The sequence below is a fragment of the Sebastes fasciatus genome, chromosome 21 (assembly GCF_043250625.1).
Source record: "Sebastes fasciatus isolate fSebFas1 chromosome 21, fSebFas1.pri, whole genome shotgun sequence".
In the NCBI taxonomy this organism is placed as follows: Eukaryota; Metazoa; Chordata; class Actinopteri; order Perciformes; family Sebastidae; genus Sebastes; species Sebastes fasciatus.
Window position 1 is genome coordinate 18236005 of NC_133815.1, and position 27949 is coordinate 18263953.

The 27949-nt window shown below is 43.7% G+C and overlaps 1 protein-coding gene across 4 annotated transcripts in view; it reads left to right on the forward strand.

Moving 5' to 3' along the window:
* The window catches only part of mpp7a (MAGUK p55 scaffold protein 7a), a 166502-nt gene that overhangs the window by 131249 nt on the left and 7304 nt on the right, over positions 1-27949 (forward strand). For all 4 annotated transcript variants that reach the window (XM_074622498.1, XM_074622499.1, XM_074622500.1 and 1 more), the window contains 5 exons: positions 7179-7349; positions 13773-13853; positions 17840-17933; positions 20475-20583; positions 22755-22898. In XM_074622498.1, coding sequence (XP_074478599.1) covers positions 7179-7349; positions 13773-13853; positions 17840-17933; positions 20475-20583; positions 22755-22898 — 599 coding nt within the window. The remainder of the gene's footprint in view (positions 1-7178; positions 7350-13772; positions 13854-17839; positions 17934-20474; positions 20584-22754; positions 22899-27949) is intronic.

The following is a 27949-nucleotide window of genomic DNA, read 5'->3' on the forward strand; positions in this document are numbered from 1 at the left end:
TACACACCGTTGGGATCTTGTCCAGAAAAAAGTTAGACGTTTGATACCATCAAATATTCTAAGATCAGCCGAGGAGCCCCCTTTACTACTGTACCATAATCATTTTCCCAGATGCCTGTTAACAGTAGTGTGGAGGGAGCATTTGAAGGACACACGCCTGTCTGTCTGTCTGTCCGTCTGTCTGTCTGTCCCCTTACCCTTCTTTTCACTCGCTGTCCTTTCAGCATTGTCCTCTTGTCTCAGGGTTCCTCTACCGATTCCTTTCCTCTTTTGATTCCTCTCCATTTCCCTCCCAATTCCTCTGCTCTGCTTTCCTCTCTTCTCATCTCCTCTCTTGATTCCTCTCCCAATTCCTTTCCTTTCCTTCCTTCCTTAATTCATCTCCTCTACTCTCCTCTCTTCTCCTGATTCCTCTCCTCTCTTCTCCTCTCCAAATTCCTTTCCTTTCCTCTCTTAATTCCTTCCTCTCCTCTCCCATTTCCTTTCCTTTCTTCTCCTGATTCTTCTCCTCTCTCAATTCCTTTCCTTTCCTTTCTTAATTCCTCTCCTCTCCTCCCCTGATTCCTTTCCCAATTCCTTTCCTTTCTTAATTCCTTCCTCTGTCTACTCCTGATTCTTCTCCTCTCTTAATTATTTTCCTCTCCTGATTCCTCTCCTCTCTTCCACTCTCCTCTCCAGATTCCTCTTTAAATTCCTTTCCTTTCCTCTCTTAAATTCCTCTCCTCTCCTCTCCTCTCCTCTCCTCTCCTCTCCTGATTCCTCTCCTGATTCCTTTCTTTTCCTTTCTTAATTCCTCTCCTCTCCTCTCCTCTCCTGATCCTTTCTTAATTCCTCTCCTCTCCTGATCCTTTCTTAATTCCTCTCCTCTCCTCTCCTGATCCTTTCTTAATTCCTCTCCTCTCCTGATTCCTCTCTTCGAGACCTTCTTGAAACCTCTGGAGGCGTTGTACAGTACATCATGTTGGCCCACAGTGACACGGCTCAACTTGTGTCTTTCTCAAATCTGGGCATACTTTGCCTCGACAGTCTAGCACGCTTCCTCGTATTATGCAAGCAAAGCAAATTGGTGATAAATCAAGCGGAGCAGCCCTGCTGTCTACCCCGGGCTTTTGTATTTTTGTCATCATGAGCAGCAAACGCTCCATCCTCTTTTTATTCACTGTCGGGGTAATAATGGCTGACAGTGTGGAAAGCGTCCTCCACCTCCGAGCCGGCTTCATCTCTTCCAAACCGAGCCAGTAGTGGGCACGCACGACGAGGCCGAAAGAGCCGGTAATGCTTCCCACATTTGGTGCCCACGAACAGGACTAAGTGTTACAGCGTGAAACCGCAGCGCGCGGCATCGAGCTACGAGCATAATACTCACTTAATCCCCAGCTGCCATGCGTGGGTAATTCCATAGATGTCGTCTCCATTAGTCCGGAGGAGAGAGGGCCCCCGCCGTCGAGAGCCAGGATGGCACTGGAGCTGTCAGCGCGGTCTCCTGTAGTTAGGCCACTGGGCCCTCACGGCACCGGGGGCCTCGCAACAGGTGGTTTCACTATGAGGCTTTTCCTCTTAGCTTCACCACACGTTTTCTCTCTCTCTCTCCCTCTCTCTGCACAAGTTTGATTTGAGGGAAAATCTCCGTGTTGTCATCTCGCTGATCGCCCACGCGTGATGTCTGGAAGACCCGGTGCTTGTATTGTTCTCAGGCTTCTCCTCTTTCAGACGACCGTTGGCAAATCAGCGAGTCCTTTTGAGTCATCTGTTATTTTTTTTATGAGCATTTGTCTTCTTACTGTACTGTACTGTACTTTTTTTCTTTCTCCAGTTGTGGCTACTTCCTTTACAGGTTCGTAAATGCACAGGATGTTGGTGTCCGAGTGGGCAGTTTGCATTCACAGTTTGCACAGGCCTCCGGGCGCTTTCTTTACGCACATGCTGAATTTCCTACGTGGCTGTTAGATATTATCAGAACTGGAAAATGGGCTTGGAGGACCGCTGGCGACTTCCAAGCAATTGTGTGTGTGTGTGTGTGTGTGTGTGTGTATGCGTGTGCGTATAGTCACAGCTTGTGTTTACACCACGTTAAATTTGCTCATCTTTTTTCCCCTCCGCTTTTTTTTCATGTTTCTGTTTTCCTGAAAGCATTCAAAGTGTCAGTGTGTGTGTGTGTGTGTGCAAGTTTTCAGTTGCAGTTTTGGCAATTACCTAGTCAAGGCCTGGTGCACACCATTAGGAGGTACATATGTGTGTGTGTGTGTGTGTGTGTGTGTGACTTAAGCAAGGAAACTTTAACTCCATACCCCAAAACACACACCACTCTTTTTGCATAACAACACACCCCAGGACACGCTGCCACCACTCAGCTCCCATTCCAGGGGAATTCAAAACAGATCTACTGTCAACAAATTTGACTTGATTTGACCTATCAAACCATTAAAAGAGGTAATGGATCCCAGTGCCACACATATCCTACATTCCTTTGTTACGAGTAAGCCTTATGCTTGGATCATCCTGTGACAAACGTGTTGGTGTGCCAACATACCCGAGGTTTTTCATGACAAACAGGCAGGCTGTCTGCGTTGGAACGGGACTTGAATCATTCCTTAATTCTGGATCAAATTAATTTCCATCCCCTCTGTCTGCTGTAATTCAGTCTCCGTCAGTGCTGAAGATGTTGTTGGGGGGGGTGTTTGGTGAGGGATGGGGTGACGCTTTGATTTATTTACCCTTAGGCAGCGCTAGAGGGGAGGGCAGGAGAACTCTCCATCTCCTTCATTATTTGGATGGAGCTGTCTAAAAGGGTTTAAAGAACCAATATGTAATATATTTGCTGTAATAAATCATAAAATGACCATGATATGTCATCAGAGATTAAGGAAACATGCTAAATTGAAACACTGGCTTCTCCGACAACAATGCTACAGCCAGTTTGTTCTCTTTTGAAATTTCCATTCTGGTTCGGAACTTCTGTTTTTGTTTTGGATCTGCGTGATCCCGTCCACTGTCCATTTCCACACCCAGTTGACACATGTGAAACAAACTGCCACGCAAACAGCCTTCTGCAGCTACGAAAGCAAGCTAACGAACTGGATCAACAGAGATAACATAACGTTAGATTCTACCCGACCTGAAAAGCCTCGGCACATCTCTCTGTATTCCGAGTGCAGCTGGGTTATCAAGGTAGTGAGTATTTGAGACACACAGCCGGTGAAGTGATTCCAACTACTGCTGCTGGCCAGAGGCTAACGCGGTCAGGTGTAGAAGGTAACCCTCAAATTGCAGAAACGAGCGCTGCTATCAGTCACACAGGAGAAGCGTAGGGGCCACAGCGTTTTTGAATTCGGATTGCTATTACCCATTTCAAATGTTAGCTAATGCTAAAAATTTGAGTTTGAGATACTTCCAATGTTAAACTTTAAATTTTGCTTTCAATTCTCAGGAAGAAAATGTAATAATTTGTTCCTCTGGCGTGAACTTGGTCTTGAGCATAAACTAATATTCATCAGTTTTTATTAATTTTTTTCCTCATGGACACCTCCATTCCTTTAAAGCAAATATTTCTTTCAGATAGTACTGTAAATTTCTCTCTCTGTCTCTCACTCACTGAAGGCCCTTTCAGAAACAATGCGATAACGGTACCACTGCACTCTGAACCCCATTATTTCCAACGGTTTGCGCCACACCACGAGGGCTTTTCGCTACGCCGATCAAAGCCCAACTTTAGGCACTGCACACTGTGATGTGCGCTGAACGCAGCGGCGAGCGCAGCTCAAACATGACCTCAAACTGCGTTGTGTCGCGAGCATAAGACTGCTCTCTCATGCCTGGAAACAACATTTGGCGTAGCTCTGTTGTCGTCCGGGTCAAAACAGTCTGGATTACACACGCTGTACAGTACCAGAAAGGGGTTAAATGTGAAAGTTTGCCATAAATCTGGAAAAATACAGGAGAATTGTGAAGGAAACCGGGAGGGCAATGAAAAACAAGAGTCTCCCGGGAAAATCGTGAGGGTTGGCAAATGTAGCTGTCAGTACTACATATTGCTCCGTTAAGTGATCTTGAGGGGCACTAGATTACCGAGGGCCCCCCTCAGCTGAGGGACGGCGATTTATAACTGCTGAGCCCCGTAATGAAACCCTGTGCACCTGCCCACGCTGTGGAAAATAGAGGAGATATTGCCCGAGCCAGTGAGACGGCAGCTTGTCATACCCTATGACAGATAGAATAAATGGCTGTCATAGTATTACTTAAAGCCTAATGTGTTTACATTATGATAAATGACTGACCAGAGTGGGTTTTTGGGGTTTTGAACATCCAGAAAACTGACTGCTCGCTTTCAATAGGATATCATTAACATTATACTTTTAATGTTTATTGTAATGATGTCAACCCTTGTGGATATCGGTTACAGTTTGCTGTCTTTACAGGAGAAATGCAGATGAGCGGTGGATGTTTTCCACTGTGTGGCAGAGGCTAATAATCCCTGTGTGGGGGTGGAGAGGGTGAGGGTGCTGAATGAGTAGATTAACCACAGGAGAAAATGGCACAGTAAGCCGCAACCTGCCCACAGTGGAACAAAGTCTGCCCTAAATGTCCAATGTAACACTATATTCGGTACGCATGTGTACGCTCTTACGTATACACAAGCTCATGCAAAAACATTATTTTTCTGCCGCGATGACTTACAGGGTGTTTCATTTGTAGCTCAGCGTAGGTCCGCAGCTCCATCCCTTATTAAGGGACTGTTTGGAAGCTGAGAAGAATGCAGACTCTCTCTCTTTGCTGCATGTCTGCACAGCCCCACAGTGGTTTGAAAATGTTGTGGAAAGTATTAAGGGGGTGGATATCAGGAGCTGGTTCTTCTCCCAGTCCATAATTTTCATGCTGCCTTAATCTTGCATCATATATTCGAGTTCATTAGTTACTGATAAAAAGCTCAAATAATGAAAGAGAAGGCTGAAAACAACTCATGGCTGTAAGCAGAAATAGGATATCGGACGTTCTGGAGATTAACTTCTCTTTTACGTTCGGCCAACATCTGTCATAAATATGAAACCGTAGTCCTCAAATTAGAGGTAAACGTCTCCTTTTTATCCCGTCGTAGATTATCAGATCAAGGCGCGCGCACTCTTGGATCGGTATGTTAAGAAGCCTTTGTGACGGCGGTCCAAGGACACGCCGTAAACCAATCGGAGATGACGGCTGATGTAAAGTGACCCGGTGTGCACAGGGGGCAACCTTTCCTTTGTGGCCAGCCAGAGAAATGATACACACATACCTCACCACTATCTAAAATTGCAATGTGAATGAAATGGAAATCATAATGTAGCCATACAGTTATGTGAACAGCCACCCACCACCTAGCAGTAAATTCACATGCTGTAGCCGTCAATTACATGAAAAGAACATCTAGTTTTAATGTGGCTTTAGAGACCACAAGATTCAAGACATATAAAATAAAACAAGGATGAGTCATTCTTGATTAAAAAGGCAATATAGTTAACCTCCTGAGATGCTCCCAAACGACTTTACCGTCTTTCAGAGGCTTTAGCATGTTCAGTTTTAGAGCTAGAGTGAAGCTACATATATCTGAAACTAGATCCGTTGAATTCATTGGTGACAACCTCCTTATAGCTTGTCGTGAAGGAGGCTAAATAATGCTCCAAATTTAGGCTAAATTTTGGTGAGGAAAAACTGGCATGGACATTTTCAAAGTGGTCCCTTGACCTCTGACCTCAAGATATGTGAATATATGAAAATCGGTTCTATGGGTACCCATGAGTCTCCCCTTTACAGACATGCTTACTTTATGATAATCACGTGCAGTTTGGGCAAAAAAACATGCAGTCATGTGTCATTTTCGCCTAGTCTAAAATGGTGTATTTGAATATTTCTGCATACTGGGGTCCCTAAACAGTCTTGGAATACCTCACTGTAAAGCTGAGACTCTTGTGGATCCAATGAGCCCAATTGTATTCATGTGTGATGATGTTAGTCCCCATAGTAGCCATTTCATTGTAGTGAAACCATTTTTTGAAATATGACCTTACTGTATAAAATGACCTGTGGTGACCTCTAGGATAATCACAGCCTCATGAAACTTTACAACCACAAACTAGAGACCTAGAGCATTCAGAGGATGGATGGCTTTCCTAGGTAGATTGACAATAAGGGTGTTTCTGAGCAGTTTACACAACAGAAGTTCCCACCATCCAATCGCCGAAAAATGCAATTCTTGCAAAAAATCTTTTGATACCAAATCACAGCATGGCTTTTTCTATGGTGTTCTTCAAGGTCTTGGTGTCTTAATGTGGTATTTTGGAGGGATTATTGATCATTTTTTATCAATTCTGGAGTGGTAAAAAAATGGTTAAATTTAGCACCAAATCTGTGTAACAAATGGTATCAACCCAAAAACTGCTGCAACAACTTATGAGACATAATAGAGCATGGGGATGACCATCATATACTTCTATCATAATGTTTTAAACCCTTATACACCTTTTCACAATTCATTTTAGTTAATTAATTAAATCATTCATTCATGTTTATTTCTGATTAATGACTAGAGCAACTTGACATACAGTGCTGAGCTGTATCTCAAATTAATCTTCAGGTTCCCAGCTTTCAGATGATGTACACCATCTATGTGACATCTACTGTTGACCTGCTATCTCCCCCTAAAGACCCCCTGTACCCCCCTAAAAAAAAGACAAAAACGGGTCTATTGTGGGTCTAAAGAGGGTTAAAGAGAAAACATCCAGTATTGTTACGAGTCGCTTTTCACAAATGTTAAAAGCCTTAAAACCAGTCTCCAAGAGACACGTGTCTGCACAAAAGAAGCAAATTCAAATCTACAACATGTCACCGGGGGAAAATGTGAATAAAGTGTTTGAGTGTGATATCCAGGGAAACTGTTTGGCCCAATGTTCTTCTTTCACCTACAGCAAAGATAGCTGTCATAAAACTGAGCTGCACAATGCAATATGAGGTATTGGACATGGAGCCGCGGAGGTGTTTGCCAAGACGCTGAAAACGACCATAAATCGCACAGCTGCGGGCCTCTGTGTACATACAGTTGTGTCTGGATTTAGAAACCCTCACAGACACACGTCGGGGTATATCTGAGATTAATGTGTCTCTTTCTGTCTCCTTTTCCCTTCCTTCTCTCTTTTCATCCTGACCTCCAGCTGGGTTCAGGAGGAGCTTCCGTATGAGCAGGAGGGACAAGAAGACCAACAAGTCCATGTACGAGTGCAAGAAGAGCGAGATGTACGACATGGCGGACGTGCCCACGTACGAGGAGGTCACGCCGTACCGCCGGCAGAGCGGAGCGAAGCACAGGCTGGTGGTCCTAGTCGGTGAGTAGAGAGAGCTGGACTCAAAACACTGCACAGTGAATACGATTCAAAAGCCGAATTATAGTATATATAGCATACAGTCGGACACAAAGGTAGGCAAACGTTATGGGTTTCATTTTGCAAGATACCGGTAGATTAAATATGCAGTTTTACCAGACGTTTTGATGATTGGCTTGTAGATCTTAATGTCATATACCCTTCCCGTTTGTGAACCGGACATCGGCCTCCAAAGATTTACATAGTTTGAACTGCTGACAGGTGTTCACTAATGCCAAAACACATCAGTAAACTCCTCCTCCTCCTAATTCGTAAGGATCGATATCATAATCTAACTTCAATTTTGTAATATACGGCCCCATTGCCTCTGTCAGCTTCTGTTTATATGGTCATTTGACTTTCGCACGTACTTTTATGCATTTCCGATGATGAATGATTGACAGATGACCGATGAATAGACAGGTGTCAGATTCCCATTCCCTATTACTTAAAAATATCTGGTTGACTTTTTAATGTTTCCAGCTAACTCATATTAAAACAACAACACTGTAAAAGCTGAAGCTAATTCATTTCATTCCAATGTAACCCAGTTTTGGGGCTTAGCTTACATACTTTTCCATATTTTTTTAAGACTTATAGAGCAGAGCTGCTAGCTTTATCCTAAACTTCAACCGTAACCAGCTTCCACACAATAGATGTGCAGATGTGCAATGTTAGAGCAGGTAAACACACTGTGTGATCCTTTTCTTACACTTTCTTATTGCTGTTAAACTTGGCATCATACATTTTAATAACCCAGCATGGTGACACATATAGATCACCGAACCGACAGTGACTCAGAGTTTCACAGCCTCAGGCGGCCCGGCCTTGCCCTCCCACGACCCTCGACCCAGAAAACGAGCCTCCCAACGTGGGGACTCGCCCGCAGTCATCCCAGGCCGTCTTAATTTAGACTTTTAGCACTCTGGGGAATCGACGGAGCAGACCTCATATTAATCACTCACATTTAGTGCCTTCATTTACCCACTCTCAACGTCCCTCTCTGTTTTTTTCGAGCCGCTGGAATTGTTAACACTCGCCCCGAGGAGCGGGTGTTACAGAGCCCTCCAAAGAGCTTTATAACGTGCCAAGGTCTTGAAAATGAATTTAGCGGTTTCTCATTCCGTGTTTGCGGTTGGAAGACGAGCGTTGCCAGTGAATGGTGGAACAATACGCATAAGCCAGGTGCAACAGTATAAAGACTTAAATCTTTCTCAGAACCAACTGTACCATCAGTGAGCCTTTTTCCCTTTTTTAGGTCGTGACAAAAAAAATGACAAGAATGTCCCAGACACAGATGGAACAGAACATTCCCTGCATTTTTGAGTTTCCATTCATCAAGATGTACTCAAAAATCTGTTCCAGTCTTCATCATTTCACATATTCTGACAGCACTTTCTAAACATTTGTAAGGTTAATCTAGAAATGAACACTACTGGCAACAAGGTCTCTCTCTCTTTTCCTTTTTTTTGTTCTTCTCGTGCATGCTCTCTCTGCAGACTCCTAGCCTGACCGACCAGGCCTTGGTTCACTTATATACGCCACACAGAGCATGGACTTCATCAGGCCTTTTGCAAATTAGCAAGCCCATTTTCCTGCCAGCATGTCACAGGCGAACACAGAGGATGCTGAACCTCTCCCACCTGTCACGCTAATGTAAATATTTTCAATTAGCGTCCTTAATTTGGAGGACAACCTATGGACAATTTCACACGTAACGAAGCGGAGGGCCAAGGAGAGATCTGCTTTATGTTTCTCTGCCTCCGTCTCTCTCCTTCTTCCTCTCCCCGGAGTCTCCTGATTTTTCTTATTCAAAATCTTTTCCCCTCCGATGCTTTTCTCTGTAACTGCTCTTTCCTGTTTCTGTTCAGGGGTGAGACATTTTATTCCTCAATGTAAGGGCATGTGTTTTCAACACTCTTCATTCAACCTATTAAAGCAAGTTGATTTGTTTAGAAACTCACAACAGCCCCGACTTCAAACCTGTACTCTGACCATTTTCAATTTTCATCCCAGCAATTGACCATTCATGGCACATACGCAGCTTACAATGACAGTAATGGCAGGTATACCATTGATATTTTTAGTAATTCTTGATTTCAGACAGAGGTAGGACATTTGTAGAGGACAACTGTCAGCTGAAATTACCATTGCCACCATTTTAGCAGCTATAGAGTGCCACGGGGATGACGTATTTTTGTAGGCCAACCAGGAAGTTAGCATCGCCCTGGGTTCCCTCAACAAAAAGCCAATGGGATTGTTCCATTGGGTTTTGGATTATTGCAGAAAATAAACTCTGTGGCAAACACACGTTTATGATACTTACACGTTTTGTTCAGCAAGATAATCTCAATAAATGAACACCACTTTTATGATTTTTGAAGCGTCACTGCCAGAAGTAAAAAGCTAACTACACAGAACAGAGCTGCTAGCTCTGTTCTATAAGTCTTAAGGAAAGAGCTGCTAGCTTTACACTAAACTCTGATAGCAACCGGGACCGGCTTCCACACAATGGATGTGCTAGTAAAAAAACAAAAACTAATTTTAACTTGATCTGTGACCCCACATGATAATAACATAGTTATCTAATGATATGCTGCTTGGCTCTGGAAGTTTACTGTAGGAAAAAAGGCTTGTTAGCCGGACATGCTAACGACAACTACAACTTATGTTAGAGCAGTAAACACATTGTGTGATGCTTTTCTTACACTCTTGAGTTTTTGTTTTTAAAAGTCTAAAGAAAAAGTGCTACTTTCCAGATCTTTAGATTATGGGTATTGCTCTTACTACAGCCCTTCTACAACCTTTTATAAAAACGTTAAGCAGTGAGTTGGAGGAGGGTTCAGTCAATGTTATACTTCAGAGAAGAAGAAGTAAAGTCTGCATTATTGTAGGACTTGCAGACAGGACGCAACCCTCCTTGCCTGACATGACCTCAACCCTGCTCTTTTTCCTGTCTGCTCCAGCACAACCCCCCTATTATTTTTATATCAACGCTTTTCAGGAATGCCTAACGGCGTTTCTTCATTAATGTGGACACACGGGTCCACAGTACCTACCCACTAATGAATGACCTGCTGTTGCCCACCTCTCGCACAGAGTCTGAGATCTATTTCCAAGACAAATCAAGATGCTTATCTGGGGGTTTTATACATTTTAAATCAGATCGGCAATAAAAATATATTTTTACATACTGCATGAATAGTTTGACTAAACCGCTGATGGTTTTGAAAGAAATCTTGATTATTTAACCTGACAAAAAATGATGTGCTGATTTCCACATTTCCTCGTAACTTGACCCACTGAACTTACAGTAAGGTTTTGATGAATTGAAAGCTTTTACTTTTTGGTTTTCCCCAACATATTTCATACACACCGATGCCTTAAATTAATGTTTATGTGGTATCCAAATATATAAAATTGGAACTCTATTTCAACTCCTGTTTAACAATGTAGTAGCAGTGCATTGTAAATGATCTGCGGTTACCACGTCGCGCTGCTGTCAGGCTTTAAATGTGGTGGCAGCAGCAAAGCCAAGCGCTGCATGTATGAGCAGTGCTGTAATATCCCGCGCGCCCTGGATGGATTGTGAGGCGGGCTGGGAGGGTTCGAGGCTGGGTCGAGGCTCTGGGGTCCAGACGGAGCAGGGCCTCGTCGGGCCTGGCCTCGGCCTCTCCGTACACAATTGGCCTGGAAGTTATTACGCCCGCGATATTAAAATCAACTCCTCTAATGAGTGCGGTAATGAAATCGGACACTTTTACTGGCACGGCAATCTGCAAGGCCAGGAGCACCGCGAGAGGGCCGGACGAGGTAGAGAAAAAACACATAAACACAATGTAAATATGCCAGCTTAGTCCAGAAAATTCCTTTTTTTATTTGTAGATTTATAAAGTTGCTGTTCTATTGGTGCATTGTTAAAGACAAACAATGCACAAAGAGGTGGCGTGTTTAGGGTCAGACTGTTGAACAGGACCACAGGGCACTGCTTGTAAAAGACGTGGTGGTAGGCCCCCTTGGCAGGCTGGTGGTACAGCTGGAATAAGCTTTAATCGCCATCCGAGGCATTCTGATGAAGGCCTGCTGCCATGCATCATTGATATCACAAGTGGCAAGCAAGGGAGCGATGTACAAGGTGAAAATGGTTTTACGAGCGTGCAGAAGTGGGGCCGTTAGTCATACCGAGGGGTAGCAGACGTGGACCCTGTTGGTCCCCCGTGATATCAACGCTGAGATTCGAGCAAACAAGCTTGTGTGGAGGTTTTGCGGGCTGCCGGGAGGACTGTCTGCACCACCGCGATAGGGCTCATAAAAGAGCCTCTTTTACCACGCTCTGCCACCTTCAGCACCTACAACAACATTGGTCCACGGCCTTGTTCAAACAGCGCCGCCGCATTCCTCCCCGCGCTCCCGAAACAAATTCAAAATGAACTCCATTTCCTCATCTTAATAAATCACCCGAGCTCTCAACCCCCAGGTACTTTCTTTTTTTCCTCACTGAAAAACTCCCTCTCCCCCAGCTAAGATTGATTGCTGTCTTCGGTTGGCCATGTGCTTGTTTATGAGAGACAGCAACCACAGAATGCCTCGCGCCGTCGGCCCAAAGAGGGTCGGGGTATTTTTCTCTCTCTCTCTCTTTTTGAATTCGCAGTGTGAGTGCGCTGAGGAAACAGCTTTTATCACTTACAGCAGTCGCACAATAGGACCCCGAACCATGTGTTGCTGGGCGCAGAAGTAAAAGGGAAAGAACTGGGTGTGAATTTGTCTGTGTGCGGAGGCCGCCGGTGTTCAGAGATTATGCTTAAAAGAGGCCTCGTTGTCCACACCTATTTATCAGGTTGTGGATCACTCCAAAAGCTGCTTCACACCAGATGAAATGTGGAGAAGTTCAGATAGCACGAGAGGAAACAGGAGCCCTCTGTCTCTTAGAAATACAGAGCAACATTTTTTCTCTCTCTCTCTCTCTTCTCCGTCTCCCTCTCTTTCCACCTAATCCGCATCGCTGAGTGAACTCATTGTCCGTTTGTTTTAGAGGAGCGGCCTGCTAAACACATTTGCCTGGAGAAACGAATTTCCAATAGGGTCCGATGCGATTGTAGTGTCTGCCCAGAACGTCAGGCATGCGAGGAATCTCGAGCCCAGATCAAGCCCTGTCCACACACTGCAGAGCTGTGGTAAAACACTGAAAACGCAGAGCCATGCACTTGTTACTCCAAAGCTGATTTCTTGTCCAGTGCGTTGGAGACGTCGATGCCAGTCGGTTCAAATTAGGATGATGTAGCACCTTGCGTAACAACCACCAAAAGACTGGAGAATGGCTTTCGGAGACGGAGAAGAGTCGGAGGGAGAACTGTAAAAGAATATTTGGATATTGATTCAGTGACTACCGCCAAAACCAAAACCAAAACCAGTGTAAAGTTCTGACGTCTCTTTTGTGTTCCTTAATATCAAAATGAAATTACTTTGCTCAGTTTGATTGGACTTTACCATCTCCACATGTCGGTTATTACACGCTGGAGGGATGCTCAGCTTTTTGAGCCACACGTGAATCAATAGTCAGTTCCCTGCTTTCCCCTCATCGTCCCAGTTTCCCCACTGGGGATGTGATGGGATATCTATCTGACTTGAAACAATAAGGGAAAAGGCTTCCTTACCTATAATGTGTGCCCATATTAGAGGTTTAATGTTCTGCCAAACCACAATGAGAGAAGAACTGGTTAGAAAACGACCCGTAACTGTAGAATTCCTGTAGCTTTGTCATATTAAATCAATTATCTTTGCTCCAAAGGCTTTTACTGGGTTGATTGTGTCTTAATAGAAGATGAAATTTAACTCACACTGTGGCAAATTGATTTAATATTATATAACAAAAAACACTGGTCTAGAGATTAGATGAGATGAAACGTTCAAATTACAGCTGCACGGAGACACGCAAGAGGTAAGAAAACAGATAACAAAAACTATTTTAAGGAAATAAATCAAAATAAAAGAAGAAATTAGGGAGATGACCTTAAAAATAAGGACAATATACAATTTGCCAGGCAGCGAGGGTCTTGATAGGGAGACAGAGAAGTAGCATTATGGGAAGTTCAGGATCCAGTGTTTTTTTGAGTCTCTTTTTTGTCTCTTTTGAGCTTATGGAGGAGCACCACTAAATTGCTGGAGAGCACCTTTAATATGTGATATTGCTTGATAAATCTGTTAAATGCTGTTTAGTATATTTTATGTCATCATAATTATATAAACACATCATTTGTAAAGCCCGTATTGGTGCTAAATATTGTCTCATGTTGAGCAATCAATCTACATTCAGCATGACAGCCTGTCTCTCTGGCCTGATTAGACTCCTGTCATATTCTCAATGTGTTTGTGTTTGTGTTTGTGCAGGACCCACGGGAGTCGGTTTGAATGAGCTCAAGAGGAAACTGTTGATCTCAGACCCCCAGCACTTCAGTGTGACCATCCCACGTAAGTTCACTCCACTCGTCCCGCCGAGGTCAGGTCACGCCCTGTTTGTGCGTGTGTGTGTCTGCGGTCAAATCCAGCATTAATTTCCCACTAGATTCCATTTGTCTTCCGATCGTTCCTCTCTCCGTGTATCTGTTTGTCTTATGTGTGAATGTGTGTTTTACACATTGTGTCCACCATAAGCTTTTAACCAGACCGTGGTTGTAGATCTGCTATTTATTGGCAAATAACTTTTAAAGGGAAAGAAAACACCATTTGGCTTTCTCAGCATGCTGCATTCACACCAGATCATAAGAAAGCCAGATGCAATGTGGGACAACTGCACATTGTAGGTTGAACAGCACATACAATAATTCTGTTCAACCTACAATAAAAAAGACTTTACTTACTTTGTATGATGTTTTATAGGTTACAGGTTGCATAAAAGTTCTACTTTGAAATAATACAAACCAAATATTGCCATTTTATGCTTTTATTCTCTTATTCTATAGGTTTTTTTTCTCTATTTGATTTGATTAGGACAGAATATATGAAGAGCAAGTGAACAAACAAACATTATTTTTATATTTTATCTTTAGATATGGCTTCTTTTTACTGCAGACAAAGTTAGAAATTAGGGCTGTCAAGGTTAACGCCATAATAACACATTAACACAAATTTGTTTTAACGCCACAAATTTCTTTAACGCATAACGCATTTTTAGATTGTAGCGGGCTCAGTTGTAAAGCTAGAGTGAAGAACATGGTATCATATGAAACTAAAAAACCTAAGGAATCCATTGGTACCAACCAGGTCATACTAGCTTGTCGCAAAAGAGGTTAAATAACGCTCCGAACTTACACTAAATTTTGGTGAGGAAAAACTGGAATGGCCATTTTCAAAGGGATCCCTTGACCTCTGACCTCAAGATATGTGAATGAAAACGGGTTCTATGGGTACCCACAAGTCTCCCCTTTACAGACATGCCCCCTTTATAATAATCACATGCAGTTTATTGGCAAGTCATAGTCAAGTCAGCACACTGACACACTGACAGCTCTTGTTGCCTGTTGGGCTTCAGTTTGCCATGTTATGATGTGAGCGTATTTTTTAGTTTTAGGGTTTCTGGACAATATCTGTCATTGTTTTGTGTTGTTAACTGATTAACAATAATGAATATATACATACATTTGCATAAAGCAATCATATTTGCCCACTCCCATGTTGATAAGAGTATTAAATACTTGACAAATCTCCCTTTAAGGTACATTTTCAACAGAAAAAGAATGATCCTTAGCAGGAATTGAACCAGAGATGTTGCATGCTTCTTAACCACTAGGTCACCAGGACACCCGAGCAAAAGCGTTTATCACTGTGCTTTATTTCCATGTTCTGTAAACATTTCTTGCAGTAAGTGAGCTCTCAGTATAACCGATGTGACCTCAGGACAACTTACTGTAAACACGGAGATGTTCAGAAAGATAGAAGAAGCATGAAAGATCGGTGGTGTTGGTGAGCTGCCGTTCTCTGGAAGGAAGGACCCTCCTCAAACATTGAAGAACTGGCACAACAGCTCTGTTGTCTTCTCAATCCATTTTTGCCCCAGAAGCCTCTTATACACCTGTCCACAGAGACGAACACGTTGGAAACACTATTCTCAGAGAAAAGCGTGTACGATGCCAGCGCCCCGCTGCACCCTGTAGAGTTTTTAGCAACAAATCAAAATAATCACTTTATGTGAAGGATGTTTAGCTTACTTGTTCCAGCTTATTTTTCACAGTGTGTGAGAGCGCTTGAGTGATGAAGGTCCAGTCTGACGCACTCACACACACACACACAGAGGGAGCTGTCTGGCGTTGAGTAACACCCAGGGCACGACCGGTCCTCTCAAGGCCCGGGCGCTTGTTTCTCCTCCCCGTGTCAGCTTTTCACAGTCTGCCTGACAAGCTCCGAATGATGGAGGAAGAAACTGCGTTTTTCTGCCTCCTGAAGACATGCCATTCCACTGCTTCATGAATTGGCACCCAGCGACTCACTCTCCTTTTCTCCCTCAGCTTATTTCTCACCGTCGTTCTGTCTGTTTCTGTCTCTTTTCCTCCGCTGCCTCATCCTATTTTTTTTCTCCTTTTAAGGACCCAGCGACAGCTTGCCACAGTTCTGAGCACCATCCAAACGACTGGCTCTCCAAGCTTCTTTTTTTTTTCAGTTCTGAGATGTCCCAAAGCCAGCACGTTGGGACAAATAAATCTTTTTGATTTACACATTTAAACAGAGCAATGGCATTAGTAATTGCGTAGTTACCATCTGGGGCTTGGAGGCAAACTGCGACATGACTTTGAGGAAATACGAGGACGGCTGATATTAATCGCCGTGTTTGTTGCACGCCCGTGTGGCTTAATGGATGTGTCCCAGCCGAAGTCTGACACTTCAATTGTCCCTGGTATTAAAATCCCATCGGTGGGGTTCTTTTTTTTTTTTTTTTTTTCCACTCGGCATGTTAATTGTTCTCAAATGTGACCCGTGATGCTTTGTTTAATAGAGCCCAGACAGCCTGATTCTGACCCATATAGAAGACACACTGTATGGCACAAGTCCTGGCTCTCATTGAGAGGAACTCGGAAAGTATCTCATCTCCCTCTCTTTTTAATGTTTGATTGCTGCCAATGGACACATGGATGTGTTTAACACTTGCTGTTGTTTCGGATTAAGCCCGAAAGCGTTACCCGCTTTTTTTTTGCTAATTTGAAAACCGGAGCTTTGCAGACCACCGGCTTGTGGCCCTGATTTTTTTTTTCTCTCTCTCTCTCTCTCTCTCCTTGTCGCTGTAAAATGTAAACCAGCCGTCTCAGAAACACAGGGAGCATTGCAATAAGCCGTTAGAGTAGGGAGGTTAAACATTTTGATTCCAATCCAAGTTTACTGATATTTTCCATGATTTGGGATTGAACGGATGCACATTCTTCTGATGCACTGTAATTATTTTCTGCGCCACAAAACAGATGCCAGAATAACGCATGGTGGACAGCGTCGGGGCTGTTTGGCTGTGTCTTACACATTTATAAATATATGTTATCTCATGACAAGGCTGTTTTGGCCTCCTCCTCGTGTTTTTCCTACTGTTGTCTAACGGCTGTCGACAGAAAAGCCATTGATCTTCGTCAGTGTCCTCTCCACCACGGTCGGATTTATGGCTGTCTTTCCTTCTCAAGCAAGTGACACATTGTATAAATCACACCATTGGTTTTCCATGAACCCTGCAGATGAGTCTGGACGGTATAAAGGAAAGGCAGCGGCCCACTAGCAGGGCACAGCCTCAACACATGCTGACGAAACCAACAGCTCAGAGGAGAGTGAAGCAGAGCTTGGTTGCAGGTGATAAAAAGTTTAATAGTTTGTTTTGGAGCTGGTTGGAGTGTCTGACGGCCGGCGTACGCTCTTCCCCTCTGACCTTTGAAGCTCTCCTGAAAGCAGCGCCGAGTACGAGTCGACCCCGTGACCCTTGCAAATCCTCCAGCGCTGCGTGCTCACGTTCCCCCCACGTGCCGCCCCCACCACCCGTTTTACAGCGAGGCTTTTATGGTTTATGGCCAAGTAAATGTAGAGACTTGATGTTAATGAGAGCTCCCAAACTCAATTACCTTCCAGCGGCTAACGCTGGCGGCTAACGCCACAGCTTCTGTTTCTGCAGGCCCTGCAGCCGCATTATAAGAGACAAATTTAATAAGACACAGTAAACCCCTGCTGAATGTCACTTAAGTGTCTGAGTTTAGTGCCGCTGCACTACAGGTTGTGTATTTTATAGTGCTATTACACAATAATATATACAAGGGTTGGCATGGCCCAGCGGGCTGTGTTTCAGACTTCCAGCGATGTTAATAAGGGGCCCAGTTCAGATGCTTTCAGCCCCAACAGTGAGTCAGACAGTCTGGGTTTGAGGTAATCGCTCCTTCTTCTCTCCTCCTTTCTCTCTCTCTCTCTCTCTCTCTCTCTCTATCGCTCTCTCTCAGACACCAGTCGGGCCAAGAAGAACCAGGAGAGCGACGGCGTGGAGTACCACTTCATCTCCAAACATCTCTTTGACACGGATATCCACAATAACAAGTAGGTAAAACTGTACACGGTATAAGTAAAGAAAAAAATAACAATGACTGACCCAACAAACTGTTCAACCTTCAGATTCTAACTTTATACATGGACCTGGATATTACTGATGTCAATATTTACGACTTTAAAAACATAAAACCTCCATCTGCAGCACTTTGTGAGCAATACATTTCCAATCAAGAGAGGTTTAAACAAGTGAAAATCAGATTGCTCTTTTTCCACAATGGTTATTCCCCCACACTGCAAATAGATCCATTTACCAAATATTTTTTTTTTTAATCTCGTGTTGAGACTCTTCACTTAAAACACATGAAAAAATGTGCATGTTCTATCAGATCATTTATATAGAACTGCCTTTATCATGGTGGGTCATGAATTTGGTTCAAGTGTCAAATACTAATAATTAATGATTAAAGAATGTGACCCCAACTATTTCATAAAATGGATTAATAAAGACAGTGTAAGGAAATCGGAGATTCCAACAATTAAGTCGTAATATTTTAATGAGAAAGTTGTCATTTAGAGAAAAATAAGTCAAAATATCACGTCTTAACAAGGAAAAAAGCATTATGACACTAAATGTATGAAAATTAAAGGGGTCGTTATATTTCAAAAAACAAAATGTTGAACATTTGTTCCCAAAATCTTTTCTTTTTTTTTTCTCTCAGTGGCCCTGATACTTAAATAAATGTATTTCAGTCAGTTAAATATGATTTTTTAAGTGCTGTTTTTTGATTTATCGACTTAAATCAATAATTGATTATTACACTCTTTGGCAACCTCTTACCTCAGCTAATGGATTAATAGAATAATCTCTGAGCCCTAATCACATTAGAAGGAATTACGTATACAATATTTAATGTAGTTTTTTGCTATTCCATATTACATGTGCGATATGACAGGCGTCATCCTAATGAAAACAACAGAGTCCCCTCTGTATCTGTGCTCTGAGCCACTAGAGGCAGTGTGCCGGCCTGACTGGTCCGGTCCTTGCTGCCACTGCTCAAACACATCCTCCCCGCTGTCGTCCGTGCGTCTCTGTAACCGAGTGTGAGCTGGTGTTGACAGGTCCGGGCCCTGCGTTGGTAACGGATCTCCAGACAGTGGCCCCAAGGTCTCCTGTCTCTGCTTCCTCCTTTTCCTCGGGCGCTCTCTCTGAACGCAGCCACACCGCGGCCCGCCTTGACATTTGTGGCCGACAAATTGAAATGCAAGTTGTAATAGTCATAAGAATGATTGATGCCTTTCTGCCGGTCTCACACGAGCTGCAAAGCAGGGGAAAAGATATACTGTAGGGTGCACATGCAAAACATTTACGCACGCAAACACACACATACAGTAAAAGTATGACATAGGGGGAAGCCTGCGGTGGCGAGGGCATACAGAGTGTCAGAGCATGCAGGGAGAAGAAGGGAAAGGGGGGGCTGTATATTTAGGCCATGTTGCGGTGCAGGTCGAGGCATGCGATGTTTTTCAGGGAGTGACGGAGCTGTGATGTGGGGTAGGATGCGTGGGACAGTCCACGCTGAAATTACAAGGCAGCAAACGAGGAGTGAGATGAACTTGTTTGCGTTATGCCTCATCGCATGCAGCAGAAACAATTGCGGAATAAAAAAAGGGTCGACAACAACGTGTGTTTAGCTAGAACAACTTTCCCAAGGGAAGCCCTGTTCTGTGTCAAAATGGCAACAATTCATACTCTCTATAACCTCCACTGGCACGCCTTACTCTAATCTATATACCTTTCCTACCTCTGACGACAAAACGGTGTGAGTTTTTAAACGCAGGCTACTGTAAGCTCTTAAATGAATTTCCCATAACCGAATATGAGGTTTCTTAGAGACTTAATCCTCCTTTTTCTTTAAAAAAAAACAAGCTGAGTTCTTACATGGGCAATTACCATAAAACTTTCTTTTTACATGGCATCAGTCACACCGTGGCAGTCATGCTGCCCGACGCTCGTCATGAGCAGACTGGAAGCATACCACACAGTCCTATTAGCTTCAGATTCTTTCCACGTTGTTACTCTCCTCGCTCCCCTCCTTGTTTTCAGCTAAAAATACGCCGGCGGTTTCTACTCTCATGACAGCTGATTGGTGTGAAAGCGGGGAAGATTATCTGATGGAGAAGTATTTGTTTGCTTGCTGGATTAAAGGAGGGAAGGTTTTGGCGTCCAGGGGGCTTTGTGGTCTTTCTGGAACAAACAGGTGTTACTGATTGAGAGAGGGTTGAGATTATATAAAAACGCGCTGGGCCAGAACGTCTGGTTTTTAAATTCTGCTATCAGATCTGTCAGCGGTCTAAAGAGTAATCCTCCTGTCTCTGTGGATTTGTAGGGTTTTTATATATCATTATTTCTCCGATGAATCTCAGGAGTGTGCTGACACAGTCGGCCAGATTAGGACGAGATTCTAATGTCGCTCCCCGGGGGACATTAGTGTTCCATTAGACGCTAATCCCTGCACATACAGAAAAATGGTGTTTTCTTGCTCAACAATCTCCTCATCTCTTTCCATCTCTTTCCACGTCACCTCTCAGGTTCATCGAGTATGGCGAGTACAAAGGGAATTACTACGGGACGAGTCTAGACTCGATACGCTCCGTCCTCTCCAAGAACAAAGTGTGCCTATTGGACGTCCAGCCTCATGTGAGTGACACACACCCTTCCTCTCATACTTACCAACCTTGAGACCTAAAAAGTAGGGAGTGAAGAGATGATGATAAGTAGCTACACTGCAACAGCATTTTTAATCTTAAATACTTTTCATTTTGCTTAACTAATTCTCAGGAAAGAAAACTAATTGATTCAGCCCTCCGGCGTGAACTAATTCACTCGTTTTTATTCATTCATTCATTCATTTTTTGCCTCTGCTTGAGTATTTATTTCTCTTAGTACTCTAAATTTCTCTCTCCGTCTCTCACTCACTGAAGGTCCTTTCAGACACAATCCGACAACGGCACCACTGCTGTCTGAAACCCATTATTTCCTAGGGGTGTAAGAAAATATCGAAAAAATCGAATACATATCGTATCACCAGATTCTTGGCGACACACAGCCCTATTATTTCCAATGGCTTGCACCACACCACGCCGGCTTTTCACTGCGTCGAGCAAAAGCCCAGCTTCGAGCGCTGCGCGTTGTGAAGTGCGGCGAGCGATGCTCAAACCCAGTAGTGTCGCGAGCAGCTCTCTTCTGCCAGTAATCATCATTTTACACTTGAATAGTAATTCCTGTTAAATTTTAAGATTTTTTAGTAAGTTGCTGGTGTACGATTTATTATTTTAATAATAAAAAACAGTTAAATACATTTATATCTATGTATTTATTTGCTACATCTCGTTTTACAAAGAGAGAATAGGAATGGTTGCCTTACAGATAAAAGAATGATCCCAGTCACCTCCACACAGTGAGGCATACAGCTTATTAATTAAACACTGGTATCGGATCCGTACTCGGTATCGGCCGATACCCAAAGCCCAGGTATCGGTATCGGTAACGGGACTGAAAAAATCTGATCGGTGCATCCCTATGGGAGAGGGCAAATAAAAACGAGAGAAAATCGGGAGGTTTGGCACGTATACTTCCTCTCCATCTCGCCATCCCACCACCCCCTCACGTCGCTGTATTTTTAGCCCTTTGGCACCTCTGCCCCTACCTACTTCATAAGCAGATCTCATCTTATCCCTGGCTTTCCAGAGGCCATGGCTGCTTACTAGGTTACCAAAGTGGGTTTTTAAAGGGGGCATTTCGAGGGGGCAATTACCGCTAATTTCCTCTATTTGAAGATTTCCTCTTTGGCTTATGTGTCTTGGGTGGTGGCGATCGGACCCTACGCAAATGGCCGGCTTGTCGTTGAGCCGCCTGAGCATGATTGGTCCAGGGAAGGGCCTGTGTCATCGAGCCTCTGCCCCGCCAGCTCCCCTCTCTTTGTTTGGATAATGGCGGGCACAAATGCACCATTATATAGATTAGCCTGGCAGGGCCCGTGCTGCAATGAGAGTCAGCCCCACAGCCCTCGGCTAAAGTTCGTAAGAAAGAGCCTGTGCAAGCTCATGTACAATATGTATGCGCTTTTTTTTTTTGCTTTTGGCATACATTTGTGGTGTTGTGTAAGCCACGAGTCATCCCCCCCTACCTCGACTCTGAGCCCGTTCTCCAACATAACTCATGGATCAGATCAGTGGCAGTGTCAGAGCATGTTATTGCTCCCATGCTGACTCGGTGAGCGGCCGATGAGAGCTGAGATGAATGCTTCCCAGTGGTTCTTCTTCTCCTGCCCCTCCTTTTGGCGTTTTCTCCATCTTCCTCCTATCAGTTGTGGGTTGGGATTATACGCCTATTAGAACAGTGGGAGGCCCTGATCGCGGTGCCAGAGCCATGAAGGCTGCCTGACGCCACCGCTAACCAGCTCTGACCTCTCTTCTACCTCTCCAGAACCATATTGCTGGTGTCGTGTCATGCAATTGTCACCAGAAATAAGAGACAAGAAGGCAGGGCAGAAATGTGTATACTGTCTTCTAAAAGAACCACATGCGCTACACAACCAGAGGCCTGCTGTTAGTTTTATCCACCCATACATTCAACCACTAGTTGCCAACCTCTCCTTTAAAAAGCAGCAACCCGTTGTCATGAGATGTGACCAGTTAGACAAACAGTCATTTTTCTTTCCCAGATTGATTCGAATAACCTTCCTTTAATCATTTCATTACCCCTGACATGTGCATCCCCTTAGTTTTGTCCTCCCCTCTTGTTGCTCGACCCCACATTCCTCCTTTGCCTTTTACATTGATATTTCTTTTCCTTCCTCCTGTGTTCAGACCATAAAGCACCTGCGGACGGCAGAGTTTAAACCCTTCGTCGTGTTGGTGAAGCCGCCTACGATCGAGAGATTGAGGGAGACCAGAGAGAACGCCAAAATCATATCGGGCAAGGACGACAAGGGATCTGCCAAGCCATTCACGGTAAGAGTGAACATGAGGAGAACGTTTGTTTCTCACGCTGATTCAGACATCGATCAACGTAATATGTTGTTTAAAGAGCTTGAAGTACCAGATGGGTCAGGTTTGCCTTGATTTCGACAATCACAGGGAATCAATTTGATATACTTTTCAGTGAGGAGCCCCAAACTGGATGATATTTGTAAATGCTGTTCAGATGAGATTAAGTTAAATGAAAGTTTAATGACCCCTTGTGAGGAAATTGGATCACTACGGCAGAAAATAACAGGATACAGCTTATAGGATATACGTTAAGTAAGGATAAATGGGGATATTTAACATACTGCCAGGGAGCAAATTTACAACAGACACAAATGGTGCCCCACCACAATCTAACTTTAAGATTTAGTTATTGATGAAGTTTAGTCTTCAAAAATTGTAAACATGCAATGACTCACTGGTGGACTCGATGGCGACCGCCCCCCCCTTGGTGCCTCCAGGTTCAAAAGAAACGCAGAAAAAGTGCCCTCTTGGATGCCCCTATGGTAGATAAAACATGATAAAGTGCTGTCTCGGGTGTCCTTCCAGTGGAGAAAACGGTATAAAGTGCCTCTAGGATGCCCTTCCAGTGGAGAAAACGATATAAAGTGCCTCTAGGATGCCCTTCCAGTGGAGAAAACGGTATAAAGTGCCTTCTAGGATGCCCTTCCAGTGGAGAAAACGGTATAAAGTGCCTTCTAGGATGCCCTTCCAGTGGAGAAAATTAGATAAACTGCCCTCTAGGGTGCCCTTTTAGTGGAGAAAATGCCCTCTAGTAGATAAAACATGATAAAGTGCCCTTTAGGGTGTCCTTCCCATGGAGAAAACGAGATAAAGTACCCTAGGGTGCCCTTCCAGTAGAGAAAACAGTATGAAGTGCCCTCTAGGATGCCCCTATGGTAGATAAAACATGATAAAGTACCCTCTAGGGTACCCTTTAAGTGGAGAAAACGATATGCATAGCACTATTGGTTGCCTTTAAATGAATAAAAATTGATAAATTGCCTACTAGGGTGGCCTTAAAATGGAGAAAACATGATCCAGTGGCATATAGGCTGCCTTACAGGCTAGAAAACTTTCTGTACACTGGTGCCACAGCGCATGCAGCTGGTGCCCTTTTTATTCTTTTGTCCCTGTCCACTAAAGAGTGCAGCTTGGGAACACGCTGAACACACAGTCCTATGATGCGATGGTGTTATACTGTAGAGACACACAACAGATTAGCAGCAAGAAGAAATAACAGAAACACTTTGTGTACAGTATGTATGTGTGTGTGTGTGTGAGTGAGTGATGAGGTCATCCCTTACACACCTTTATCCCGGCCCGACGCAGATGAAACCAATTAGCCGGTGTTCGGTGCTGCTGTGAAGCCGCCGGGTGGGGGAGCAAGGCAGGGTGAGGGTGGATGATGGTTTTCCCAGCCCCATCGCTGCCTGTGGCGAGCGCGTGTCTCGCTCGCCACAGGCAGCGCTAAGGCCAAGATTTCGGTCAGCAAACACAACACGGATGGCCTGATGGGACACCATAAGGAGGGAGAGGGAACTGGGGAAGAGACGGGGCTGTCAGAGAGACAGAGACAAACTAGCACCATGATGCAAGAAGGGGAACAGTGGAGAGGGTGAGCTGGGCTCTGCAGGTGTAAATCCAACACGGTTGGAAAAGAGTGACGCCTCTTCCAGCTGGGGTTTAATTTATGTTATATATATTTCTTTATTGAAAACATATGCAAATAACATAGGCAGACAACAGAAATGTTACATTTACCATCATTTTTACTCCTTTTAGTACTCCACACCTCCTGCTTACTTTCCCTTCCACTGTCCTTCAGCCCTCACCCCTAGACAAAAAGGTCAACCAATCTGTGGCACTTAAAGTTTGCAAACTTAGTTGCCATAAGCAGAAAACCTGCAAGTCTTATTGAATAATAAATGACTTGCATGTAAATTAAGATTTTATACACTAAATCTTATCAAGTGAAATAAATAAATCTTCTCCTGAAAAACAAAACAATAGGTTGCCATAACCGAGTGGCATAGTCACAATCATTTAACGTTTTACTTTTCATTGCTGTCAGGATGGTTAACATCTTAAAGCCCTAATGAAATCGGGACTTCCCCAAAAAACCTCCCGAAAAACATTGCCTCTTCAGTGGAGCCCTCGTGTTGCACGAAAAAACTATTAAAGTCACCACAAAGTTTTGAACATTCCTGCCTTTCGTCTCATTCTGTCAAATCAAGACGCCTTTCATGACTAAACTTAGTCTTAGTCTTCATTTTCTATGGGAAGCAGAAAAACCCTCGCAAGGAGCATGATGGGATAGTCTTGGCAAAGTTCAAATACATGCAGCTGAGAATGACCCATTCATATATTTATTGTAAATAAATGCATCTGCCCATAGGTTGCTGAGTGGGGAAGGTGTCAGCCTATCCTGGCAGCCTCGTCAAATTTTGGACCCATGGGAAACCCAAACCTGATTTTCAGGAAATCATTTTGAAAAAAAGAGACCCAATCCAGACCATCATTAGACACTAAAACCCCCGTGGCAACCAGTGGGCTACCTCCTGGTCTGAGTGAAGTGAAGTGAAGCCAATACTAAAGTACCTTAAACTTGCATTCTTTCTAACAGCCAGCAGGGGGCGACTCCTCTGGTTGCTAAAAGAAGTCTGATTGTATAGAAGTCTATGAGATAATGAACCTACTTCTCACTTCATTTATTACCTCAGTAAACATGAGTTTATGGTCTCAATCTCTAGTTTCAAGTCTTCTTCAATACATCATGATGTTCATTTAGTAAATTATTGTTCCATTTAGAGTCAAATAGACCATAAAGAAGGGGATGCTTTAGGGCGTGGCTATCTTGGGATTGACAGGTCTCTACCACGGCGTTGTCTGGTCTGGGAGTTGTCCACGTTTTTGGCTTACAACTTTAACCCTTTTACAGTGTGTTTTCAGTTCATAAAAGTTAATTGTAGCATTTTTGTCGCCAAAAATGTCTTATTCAGTGTTCAGTTGTACTTAGCTCCACCCTCTCATGTCACCTCTGGTTGCAAAAAAAGACAAGATGCTGACGGCCAAAAACCGAGATGGCAACAGCCAAAAAAACTAGATGGCAACAGCCAAAATGCCGAACCCGAGGCTTCAAAACGGTAGTCCACTAACCAATGGGCGATGTCACAGTGACTACATCCACTTCTTATATACAGTCTATTGTGGCAACCCTAACAAGTTGAACCACAGTGCTACCCTCAAACCCTTATTTAATACAATTATATCTTCTCCATCTTATCACCATCTTATTATTAAACTAACAAGCTCCTGTTTTTAACTAAAGTCATATTGGCGAGTCAGTATGAGAGAGTCATCCTCCCTCTGAGTGTGTTGGCTCTGCTCAGGTGCTGCTATCAGTAAAGAAATCCAGGTGCTGCTACAGCACACATGCTGTACAGCATGCAGCTCGCTCACAGAACATCCCGTACATATTTTACTTCACTGTCAAACTTTTAAAACCTTGATACAGACACAAAGTCAGCCTGCATTAGTCACGCAGTGAAATATCATTTCGCCTCCCGTCTGCTCCTCATTTCCCAACAGGGGTCCTGAGAACAATGAGCTTTAGTTGTCAGAAACAGGATGATTACTAACAACCCATGCTGTAGCTGTTATTACTCACTGTCCCTTTATTAGCTTCTGCTATTCTCTCAGGTAATACAAATACTCCTCTATAAAACTGCGTGACAAGGAGGCATATTTCAGCCAGGTAACAAACCAGGTTCTGTGTAAATGTTCATGTACACTGACAGGAACGTAAGCCACCTCAGTTAGCTATTAAAGGCTGTGAAAGAGAAGCTGTTGTCGGGCGAGTCGTCTCAGACGTATTCTATCCACCGCCAGCTGTATTTCTCTCTCGGAGACACAGGTCTGCTTTAATGATAAAGGCTGAGGAACAGTCGTCTCATTGTTTCAGCAGAGCAGTCTGACTTTGGCCCCATTGTTTGAGCTGGAGATGATTCAGGGTAGCTTTTCGAAGAAGGAGCTGAAGCGTGATGCAGAAACAACCAAAAACAGGCTGATGCAATGCATGATTCAGGCTGCAACGTGGTGGCACATTATCCGAAGTTACCACAACCATTTAAAACTAATTAGTAAAGATCTGCCTGGTTTTTGATGTTTATTTAAAGAGGACTTATTATGCTTTTGAGCTTTTTCCCTTTCCTTGAGTAAATTATACGGTTTGTTGTGCATGTGAAAGGTCTGCAAAGTTACAAAGCCCAAAGTCCACGCCAAAGGGCGTTTTCATATACTACACATAAACTAATATCTCTGACTGCTAACGTTACTCACGTTAAATAGCAGTCCACTTCCGTGTTTTTGGTACAGTTGGCTTTCACACCTGATGCGAACCGTACCTGAATACTCCGTACTCCAGACCACCTTTTCAAGTGGACTCCAGTACGGATTGACAAACCGTGCCCGAGTACGGTACGGAGCGTTCACACTAATCAAACAAACTGGACTTTGGAGTCAAGTGTACTCGGATCCGGGTCCCTGATGTGAAAGCCTCCTTACTTTCCCCGCACAGAAACACTGCTCCTGAACTGCATGAAACATTTTGCTTGAAGTCCTGCCTTTTCTTCAGTAACGTGGTGATGTCACTAAGTAACACATTTGCATAATACCGGATAGTTTGGCACGCTTTCAAACAAAGCTAGTTAGAGTGGAGCTGGAACAGAGTCTTAAGAGTTTGGTTTGGTTGACCAATCACAACAGAGTGGGCCAGCTGACCAATCAGAGCAGACTGTGCTTTTTGGGAGGGGGGAAGGGAGCTCAAACTGATTTTTTTTAACATTAAAGCATGTAAACATGTTCTAGTAGAAACCCAAAATACAAGTATGAACCTGAAAAGCATGATAGGTCCTCTTTAAAAAGAGAGGACAAGCTTTATAAGTTTTATTGGGATCAATAAAGCAGGTTTCCCACTGAGAACATAGTGCAGTGTGTGTGTTTTTAAAAGATGATACCTGAGGCTGACACACGCT